Source organism: Myotis davidii, unplaced genomic scaffold, assembly GCF_000327345.1.
Source record: "Myotis davidii unplaced genomic scaffold, ASM32734v1 scaffold73, whole genome shotgun sequence".
NCBI lineage: Eukaryota > Metazoa > Chordata > Mammalia > Chiroptera > Vespertilionidae > Myotis > Myotis davidii.
This window is the reverse complement of record NW_006286675.1, coordinates 6079439-6090488: the sequence shown is the minus strand read 5'-3', so window position 1 is coordinate 6090488 and position 11050 is coordinate 6079439. Positions and strand designations below refer to the sequence as shown.

At 41.8% G+C, this 11050-nt stretch overlaps 1 protein-coding gene across 1 annotated transcript in view; it reads left to right on the top strand.

Annotated features, from left to right (window-relative positions):
• Positions 1–11050, top strand: part of LOC102755539 (chromosome unknown open reading frame, human C3orf20) — a 50855-nt gene that overhangs the window by 1014 nt on the left and 38791 nt on the right. The window contains exons 2-5 of the mRNA XM_015560401.1: positions 3429–3485; positions 3738–4403; positions 5177–5314; positions 8034–8153. Coding sequence (XP_015415887.1) covers positions 3944–4403; positions 5177–5314; positions 8034–8153 — 718 coding nt within the window. The 5' untranslated portion in view covers positions 3429–3485; positions 3738–3943. The remainder of the gene's footprint in view (positions 1–3428; positions 3486–3737; positions 4404–5176; positions 5315–8033; positions 8154–11050) is intronic.

Here is an 11050-nt window from a genome sequence, read left to right as displayed (position 1 = left end):
CAGTTCATTTGAATTGGCTAAATAAATCATTTTGTTTGCTTGCAAAATTCCCAAAGGAGAAACTTTAAATCCATATACATGAGATTCCTGCTATGTGTAGCCATACATTTGCCCAAACCTTGTGTATAATTTATTTCTTAAAGCCATAGTGCAGCCCATGGGGTGGTTTTCAGCTAACCTTGTGACATGCATATGAGGCAATAGAAGTTAGAATTTGGAACAGGGTAAGTACTGGTTTTTGCAGTTAATACAACATAGAGTAGCCACTCCATATATGTTTAGTGTTGTTGTTTTTCAGTCAGTAAATTGAACTAAGTTAGTTATACATCAAGCAGTTCCTATAAAACAAACAAAAACTTAATGGCTAAGGTAAGGGATGATCATTGAAAAGAATTTATTGACCTGCTGAAAACTGTGAGCAAAAATGAAACAACTCTGGCCTTCCCACCTACCCTCGCCAGCTGTCTTGGTGAGGCATTTTGTCATATACGTGTGTACATTTAGCTTAATGTTTGATGTGTGTGTGTGAGGAGTAGGGCGGGGGTTGGGGAAGGGAGAGAATGATGTGATTGGTGTAGATCTAGAAAAACTGAAAAATCAAAGTAATCAAATGAAGTAAGGTGTTTTTTAGTAAAAATCTGTCACCCAGGTCTGGTGTTGATCTTTTGTTTCTGTATTTCTTAATCAGTCGTGGACTACATTTATATATTCACTAGAGGCCCGGAAAACAAATTTGTGCATGGGTGGGTCCCTTGGGGTGGCCTACAGAGATCAGGCCCTAGCTCATACCCCCAGCCTTGCAGCCCCGCAGCCCTGCCTGGCACCCCGCCTGGGCCTGGCACTGGCACCAGCCCCTCACCTGCTCCACCATCCCACCTGTAGGGTGATCAGTCGGGGCTGGGCCCCCTGCCTGGCTCCCTCAGCACCTGGGAGCTGGGCCACCGCTGGTTACTGTCTGCAGGGCAATTGGCAGGGCGATGGGGCCCCGTTCGCACCCGCCTTAGCCTGTCACCACTCGCTCACCTGCTCCACCATCCTGCCACAGTCCCGCTCTCACTGGGGCTGGCAGTGTCTCCACTGACACTTTTAATACGTGGCTTTAGAAGCACTAATCATAGTAGCTAAAAAGTGGAAACCAAAATATCCATCAAATAATGCTAGATGAACAGATTGTGGTTTAACCATGTAATTGGATATTATTCTACTAAAAATGAAGTACTGATACCTACTATAACATAAACCTCAAAAACATGCTAAGTGAAAGAAGCCAGTCACAAAAGGCCACTTATTATATGATTTCATCTATATGAAATGTCCAGAACAGGCAATTCTATAGAAACAGAAACTAGATTAGTGGTTGCCTGGGGATAAGGGGAATAGAGAGTAACTGATAATGGATTTCTTTATGGGGTGATGAAAATGTTCTAAAATTAGGTAGCGGTGTTGGTTGCACAACTTTGAATATACTAAAAACCATTGTATACTTTTAAAAGACTGAATTGTATGGTATGTGAATTATATCACAATAAAGCTATTGTAAAAATTAGCTTTTATCTCTAAGACATATCTTCAAAATTAACTTCAAAGGAAAGGAACTGGAAGGGGGTAGGGAAAAGTTCCTCAAACTATTCAACATTTCAAGGATTTTATTTGTCTTCATCTGAGTCCTGGTTTTAAAGAGAAAAAAAAAAAAAAGTCAGCCCTGCATGGTCAGGGTCAGATCCTCTGGCTGGCTGCCCTAATGACAGAGATTCTGAGTGGTTTCTTTGTTCTGTAGACTTTTCATTTAAAAAAAAAAAGAACCTATTTTTCCAAGTCTTCAGAGCTGAGGAATAGATGCCAGGGGGTCAGCAAATAGACATAGGAAGCCACTTTATCTGCAAGTCAGCCAGATGTCAGAAGGGTTTGCTGTATGGGATTCTTGTTCTTTGGAGACTTGTTGCTGATAGATGGGTAGAGGCAATTCAAAGGGCGTGAGGAAGTAGTGTTGCATGTAGAACCTATGTCCATAGGCAACTCCTAAGAGCTCTGATTCTTCATCAGTAAAACCAGAGAGCTAATAGCCTTCTCACCCCAGGGTGGTTGCACCAGATTATGGTGTGAACCTGCTCTATTAACCCTGGTGGTATGCACCAGGGGTGTGGTCCTGGAATGGTGAATTTAGGGTGGTTCGAGAGGACATGGTTTGAAAGCGAAAGATTGAAGATTGGTGGGAGAAGACGGCCATGGACATGGTGGGGGGTAATTGTCAGGCTGAGGTGGTAGAATTGATGGTTGGAGGGCTGTAGTAATAAGAATTGTCCGAAGGCACCAGCCAGAGACCCTTCTGCTCTAAGGCCACCATTACTAGCAAGTATGCTCATGGGTCATTTAAGTCAGACAAGAGAGGTGACTACTGACATTGTATGGAAATACTGGCAAAGGTGATCAGAAGGCGGGGGGGGAGGAGAGGGCTTCTGCTCTCAGCTTCCCTTTGACCAACCTTTTTTGTGTATTCTGATTTTTTTAAATTTTATTTTTTAAAATCTTTATTGTTGAAAGGGTTACATATACCCTCTTTCCCCCCATTGGCCTCCTCCAGCTGATTCTTTTTTTTTTATAATTTATTTTTATTGGTGAGAGTATTGTGTTCTGATTCTTGAGCATCTTTTATAGAACATATTTTCACAAAGCCTCTCAGAAATTAAATCTTTTTTGTGTGATGTAAAATCAAGGAGTGACTTTATATTTTTATTAATGTATTTTAGATTGACATGTGGACACTGGTATGTCCTTATGGTATTTATTTTGATCAGATGAATGAAATTTTCAGATCTGATTACAAAACCCTAGAGGTTTATTTGTAGATTTTTTTTCTAGCCATTTTGTGTTCATCAAATTATTCTTCAAACTCCCTCTCTCCAACCAGTGGTCTATTTTTGATATAAAGTAAAACAATAAAAATAAAACAATTTAGAAGAATGAAAAACACCTAGTAGCATCTAATGATCAACTGACCCAGACGTGCGTATGCTTGTCTGCTATCCTCACAGCCACATATGTCCATTTGATGAGCACTAGGTGCCCTCAAGAAGTTTTATTAAAGTGGGAAAATGCTTATTAGTTTGCTGATTTTAAGGTACACATTTTCTCCTTTTTACATCTGTGAAATTGTGATAAGTCTTACAGTCAATGGTATCTTGCATTGATATTTTTCTTATAAGATGGTGCATTAGTTACATCAAATCTCAGGTTTTATGAAATGTGGCAAATAATATTAGTATTGAATTAAGAAAACTCATTCTCCTCATTCTTTCCTGTCTGCCTTTGGATGTACATGTTGAATAATTTTATACCCATCCTTTCATTGCAACCAGGAGCTTACCCAACCAGGAAGCTTATCCCTTTCATCCAGAGAAAGCCGATGAAATATCTTTTTGTTTTTGCAGGTTTTTATTGATAGATCACGAGCAGATCTTCCAGCCTCAGATCTATAATTACAAAAGGTATGATGGAACCTTTCTCTCTTCCCCATCCTTTCCATTCCTCCAGTCCCGGGGGCTCCTCCATAGGAACTTAGTTTGTGTGACTGTCCCTGCAACTATTTCTAGAACCTACTCATCCCCAGGCCCTCCCTCCCCAGAGTGACTCACTAATGTGGGTCTATCTGAGGTTTCTCTGGGAAGAAAAGGGAGGAGGAGCATCCCCTTGCCCTACTGCAGAGGAGGGTGTGACCAATTATTTTCCTTCCTCCATAGGACCCAGGTTCAATGACCTGTAAAGGCCATTTCAGCACCTCCATTCTGTCTGTCTCCAAGCCTTCACCTTAGGTAAGAACTTTGGCTTTCAAAAAAAAGAACTTTCGCTTTCATTCACCTCTCAGCGTGCTCTGACTCTTTACAGCTGAAGGCCCCTCTTGTCTGAGATAGACAGTATTACTTAGCAGTATGCGTGCTCTAACAACATGAGTGACATCAAGAGTAACCGAGAACTGTACCTGCAGTACAAATCCAAGGCCCCTAAGCTGCTGGCCAACATTTCCAAATTACTCCTCATGTGCCGGAACACAGGCATTGCTATACCTAAGGGCATCAGAAACATCTTTGAGTTCACTTGGGAGGAGCTCATCACTGACCCTATGGTGCCTACCCCGTCTGACATCCGGGGCCTGGAGATCAGCTTTGGGACTCCACCCGTGGTGCCTATGGAACCAACCCCTGTGCAGATCCACGTCCAGAAGAAGCCGCCACCACCACCAGTACCACCACCACTGATCTTACCCACTGGGTCAGGCAAGTTCCCCACCCGTGGTCATTGGGTGCACACCAGCCAGGAGACCCTGTACAAGTTCCAGCAGCGGTCCATCCACCTGCTGACTGAGCTGCTCTCCCTGAAGATGAAGGCCATGCTGGAGTCTGTGTCTGGTAAGGCTGGCTTGTCAGATTCTTCTCCATTTTATCTGGGCCTGGAATGGTCTGTCGGGACCGGTGTGTCTACTGCACCTACCCCAAACAGGTGTATGAGATGAACTGGGAACAGGTGGCTGCCATGGATCTGCTGTAGGAATTGAACTCCTAGCATGACTACCCACAAGACTCATCCTCTCACCTCTCTCTGTTCTCCTCTTTTCCTTCCATTCCATCAATTTTGCAGAGCCAAGACTAAAGGTTGGCCGTGGAGAATTGTGCGAGGTCAGAGGTACTGATGGGTGGAGTTTTGGGAAGTGACACAGGTGGAGAGAGAAGGCACCCAGGAGAAAGGGGCTTGTGGAGTTGCCAGTCAAGAGGGACAATTGGTGGGTAGCAGGACAGAACCCAGTAGAGCCAGAATTAGGAAGAGTTATGAGAACTGGGATCCATCTATTCTGAGGGTGTCATCTCTAGATTAAGGCCAGGACCGAGAGCCACATCAGTAATTAAAACTTCTAAGTACTGCATTATTTTAAATACCAACAGCATTGATACCCAGGCCTATGAGTATGGAAGAGAGAAGGACAAGGCGGGGCAGAGAGTAACATGCCATTTGAGAGGTTTTGAGAGCTAGAGACCCTTCCATTAGGATCCCCCTCACACTTTCTTATCCTAGATATGGATCTACACTCTACCCTGATTTCCCTGGCCATTTACGGAGGCCCTTTTCTGGAAACATTAGCCCATACTGAGATGAAAATGAGTTGCTTTGTTGATTCCTTTATTAGGTGCCAACCCCTTGGACATCACAAGGCGCTTTGTGGAGGCCAGCCAGCTCCTCCACCTCAATGCCAAAGAGATGGCTTTTGACTCCCTGGTTGGCACATTCGGGAGAAGTTGCTTTGGTGCTGGACTGATGGGGAAAGGTGGGTACCTGAGCTTCAGCCCTTAGGTGAGAATTCAAACAGTACCAACCAGAGTGCAATGGAAAGGTCAAGTCCTGTTTAAATGCTTGAGATTTCCAAGTGTTGAGGTGGATGTGGAGCAATGGAGATTCTCAAATGCTGCAGGTAAGTGTATAAATTTGTGCCATTCCTGTGGAGAGCAGTTTGGTGGTATCTGTGAGGTAGGAGATGCAAAAAACAAACATGAAGGGACTCATTTTATTGTTAACATACAACCATTCAGGAAAAAAGTCAACACAGTCTTTATTTCTTATAACAATTAGCATGAGCTCCAATATCAATTAATTTTTGTTAAATACAAAGTAAAAGAAGGTGTTTTGGGTTTTTTAAAATAAATTTTGTTTTCCTTTTCTAAGATTAAAATCCCAAACATTTCCTCCCACACTATTTACCATGCAATGGATGTATCTTACGCCGGTTCTATTCAGGGTCAGCTATGCCCTGGTAGCACAGGTCCTCTAAATTGTTCTGTAACTATTTTTGCAGATAGTTACCAGCATATATGGAGTTCTGCACCTTGTGTTCCATATAGGGCTTAGAGATCAATCTCCTTTGGGGTGGACAGCTACCTGTTGGTCTGTTTGTGAGTAGGGAGAGTCCCACAGGGGTGTCATGATAGCTCTGGCCCAAGCACCCACTCTCAGACCTGCCCATGGTGCTCTCCCACCTGAATATTCTGTTTCTCACCTTGAAAAGGAAACGGTTGTCAGCAATCGCACTCTACCTCATAAAGTATTCAAGCATTCCTCCAGAGTCACAGGCTTTCACCTGTGCTGCAGTAACTTCTGGTGTCACTCGTAGGCTGTGGCTAATCTAGTGGAGGAGAATTTGCAGAAAGCTGAACCTTGGAGAGAGATCCTTTTGGTGATGTCTGTGCCCTGCTGCATTAGCAGAGCACTGGGAAAACCTCCCCATCACACTACCCAGGAATTCTCTCTCACTTGTTGCCACATTGGTTCCAGGCACACCTTTCTTTAAACCAGCCTAGACTTTGGGGGAAAATAAACAAAATGACAAAATATGTATGAAGAAGCTATCCATTTCTTTTGGGAAGGCATTCATCTTAGAAGGACTTGAGTTAGCTCTCCCAGGGCATTATAAAGGAGATGGAAATCAATTTATTTTGCATGAATAAGATGGTTTCCTAGACCATCTTATTATGTGAAGCAGACCAAAGCTATAACTGAGTCTAGAGTAGTATTGTTCCCTTAAAGCTGTTGCCAGATAGTAATAAGACTAGTTCTAGCCTTTTCTCCTGCCCTTAATACCTGCTAGTCCTGGCTTGTCATGAAAGAAAACGAGACTACTCCTTGATTTTTGGTTGATGGCACTATCATTATATAAAACATACCAAAAAAGAAAGTAATCTTGCCATCTTTGCATATGTACCTATTTTTCTTTCATTTATTCAATTTTCTCCCTCCCTCCTATCTTTCTCTCTCTCTCTCTCTCTCTCTCTCTCTCTCTCTCTCTCCCCTGAGTGTGTATACTTTTAAAAGAATACTGCAATGTTCTATTTCTCAGTATCCTTGACTTAACCGACAAATGTTTTCCAGCATGGCTCTATGCATTTAATAATTGTTATTTTGAGTTGGTGTAGATTTCTTCTAATATGTATGTTTCATAATTAACCAAATGCTTAGGTTTCCAGGTTTTTTGTTATTAGTATTTTATGCATTGTAATATGCAACTTTATATATGTCACTTATTTCTGTTGTATTGGTGATTAAGATTGATTACCCAGGAGAGGGCTTTTTGGGGCAGAGGGTCTCAATACGTGTTTAGCTCTTGCTAAATATTGCTTTCTTGATGCGTTTTCTCTACACCAGCAGGGTTGATTAGTTTTATTCCATCGTTACCAGCATTGGCCATTGTTAGTTCTTTTCTTTTTTGCTAAGTTAAAAGGTGCTGAAGGTTGTTGTGATTTCAATTTTTGGATCACTAGTGATGGTGAGTGATTGTGCGTTGCATCATCCAGTGTGCAGACTCTGGTTATTATCTCTGTCTACTTGTCGAGTCAGGTTTTCCATTTTCTTTATGGATTTGTATATACCATGCCAATAAATGAAATGCTTACCATTTCCTAACAACCAGTGAAATGGCCATATTTGTGGGGAGAATAAGGAAAGGATTTGATGAGATTTATGTAAGAATGATTAAGATTTTCCAGAGTGATGGGGCTGCTAAATTCTAATTCTTAAGTGTTCAGATAATCAAATTATTCTACAGAAGACAGCATGATTCTGCAAGAGACTGATCTGATTGTTGAAGAAGCATCTGATTTCTATGTCTTGGATAAGAGAAAATAGGTGACTTTCCTTCTAGTCAGCTCATTGCTTATTTTCTCTACTTAATGCAGCAGTTATACCTGCATTTGCCCTTTAGTAACATCATGTTACCTTTTGTGTTTGATTGCTGCTCCCTGCACTAGTCATTTCACTCTTGAGAGATATTGGAAGGGGGGTACTCTAGAAAGGAACCTTAATTTCCCTTAATTACTCAGAGCCTGCTTGTTTATCAAAAAGCCTTTTTATCCCAAGAGGTGGTTCTTTTGTACAATAGAGCACCAGAATATCTGGTCTATCATACTGCTAGAACAAAAAAATCCATATTACATTTTTTGTTAAGAAAAAATAGAGTTAAAAAATTAAAAGAAGGATCCCTCTCTCTTCCACTCCAGAGCCCTTCCTGAGCACCTCAATAATGGGAGTGAACTCGCCTTATCAGCTTATCTATGAAGCCTCTACTGGCTGTCTGAGCTTTTCCCTCTCAACTGGAAAGGAAGGCAAGAAGAAAACAGGTAACAGTGATTCCAAGCAAGACCTCTTAGCCCATCTGTGGAGTAGGGAGGAGGGGTGGGGGAGGTGGATGTAAGATTCCCTGTTTAGATTAATAGCATAGTTTGATTTGGTTTTTTGATAGGAAGGATATACAGTTTCCCTGGCTGTTGATAGAAGCTATTGAAACAGATTATTTCCAATAAAGATGACACATCTCAACCCAGTTACTCCAAAGTAGAGTCTTATCATTTGAATGTTTACATGCCCTCCATTCCTGGTGATGTGGTTCTCTTCACCTGGGACAACACTTTTTCCAAACCCACATTTTCTATTCCCTCAGTAGCCCAACCTGAACTCCTTTGATCAGAGAGATCTGTGTTGCTACTACCCACAAAGCAAGTGGGGGAACCAATATCTGAAGAGAGATATTTGTATACAAAATCTAACTGTGTGTCTTAAACTGGGCCTGTTTGTGTGGGCAGAAAACACAAAGAGCACTCCTCTTCTATTAAGGAAGACATACAACAGAAAAAAAGGCTTAAGGGAAAGAATGGGTGGCAGATGAGGCCAAACAATATAACAATGACTGTGAAGACAGAAGCTTAGAAGAGATATGAGTTGGATAAGGCAGGTTAAGGCCTCAAGGAACTTCCAGGCCTCCCCTCACCTCCCCAGGGTTTGGTTACAGAGTGGTGGAATGGGGAAGGAAAGGGAGGACTACATTCAAAAGAGGTGGTGGGAGGATCGATATAAGGTAGGAATGCTCAAAGACTGTCCAATTGATTCCCACAGACACTGGAGGTAAGGCTGGAAGTTGAGAAGTTTGGATTTTATTCCTGCCCCTGCCCCTGGCTGGCTGTGTGATTTGCCTTCCTCCAGGCCTCACCGTATCAAGCTGATCCTATATCCTTTCAGTTAGTGAACAAATGTTTATTAAACAATTGTTAGTTGTCAGTCACTGTTCTAAATGCCAAGGGTACACATGTGGACTCCAAAACAAAGACTGCCTTCCTAATGGAACTGACAACCTCAGCCTTCCTGCACAGTGTAGACTCAGCTGTCCCCTCTCATTTCCCTGTTGATGCGTCTTCTCTCACTGTGATTCAGTAGCCCACATCACTTCTGGAATCCCACTTATGTACTCTTGGTTTTATCATATCCCCTCCTGACCCTAAATTGATACAATCACTTTAAGGCAAAACAAAGTACCCTCAAGACACACAATGATTTCATGATTTTTCTTTCTAGTGACCTCAAGTGTAATGCCTTGAGTAAGGTTGTTCCTAAGTAAAAATTAATTATGTTGGTTGGTCTCTTTGTCTCCCTCTGGTTGTTTTCCTCTGATATCCCATCAATATGCAATTTGTCTTACTCTTTCATCATTCTCACTAGGATATATGTTCAGTGATGCTGCATTTCTTATTGATTATGGAATTATTCTCATACATACATGCTAGAATGGAACCTTTCTTAATAGTTTTCTAATTTAATTTTGCTTTATTTTATTGTTGACAGTATTACAATGCCCCCCTATTTCCCCTCTCTTCCCCTCTTCTCCTTATCCTATCTATTCCATGCTCATGTGCTATTACACTTCACCAGCTGACCTCATTTGGAGTTGTAGGGCCAGGAAGACTTGGAGCAGATAGGTTCCAGGAGTTGGACTTACTCCCAGAGGACAATAGTTCTTTCTGGAAAGTAACCCAACTATACAAGGAGAGAACTGAGATAAGTCTGTCAACAATGTTCCTTATAGGGGCAAGAGACTGCCACCCCTGAGGACCCAAGGCAACCAGGTATAGGCCAGACATGGATGCTCAGGCCAGCAGATGTTCCAGGAGTCAACCAGCTAGTAATTGGTCCTCAGAATCAAGTCTTTGGTTTCTGGTGGTAGGAAGAGTTGGGGAAGGGACCAGGAATCACACAGGGTGTCAGAAAGCAGAGATGGTACTTAGTACTAGCCAGAAACCCTAAGACTTGGCTAACAGCGAGGAAAAATCCTTCTGCGGTCCTCAGGGCTGACTTGGAGCCTGAGAAATGCCCCTGACATGAAACCAGGTTTTATTTTTGAGATCAAGGTGAAGTTGAGCCTGCATATATCCAGGGAAAGCATGTGGCTCCAGCTGGGTGGGCAGTAGAAACTCAGAAGCAGGCAGGACCTGAATAGATGCCTTTGGAACTTCAGTCATGGAGGATTATCTCCAAAATTTCACGCAATCATATCCTCAGATCACCTAACACTTATCACACATAGAAAATAACTGTAAAACAAACATAAAACATTATCATTCACAGATTTGAACAGGCAGAAGAAAGAAGCAGCAAAATTGAAGATAGGCCAATGCAAATTATTGAATCTGAAAAACAAAGATTGAAAAGAAATGAACAGAACCTAAGGAACCCATGGGATACCATCAAGTAGCACAACATACATAATGCGGGAGTCCCAGAAAGAGAAAAGAGAGGGGGGGGGGGGGGCGGAACAGAAAATATTTGAAGAAGAAATGGCTGAAAAATACCAAATTTGATGAAAGTCTTGAATATAAACACCAAAGATTCCATCTAAGAGGAACTTAGACCCAGATCAAGACACATTATAATCAAACTTTCAAAAGACAGAATATTAAAAGCAGTATCAGAAAAGCAAATAATTGCATACAAGTAATCCTCAATAAGATTAACAGATTTCTCACCAGAAATTTTGGAAGCCACAGGAGCTAGCACTAAAAAAAAAAAAACAGTCTATCAAGAATTTTATATCCAGGTACATCTACACAATGGAATACTACGCTGCGGTAAAAAAGAAGAAGTTCTTACCATTTGCAACAGCATGGATGGAACTGGAGAGCATTATGCTAAGTGAAATAAGCCAGTCAGAGAAAGATAAATATCACATGATCTCACTCATTTATGGAAT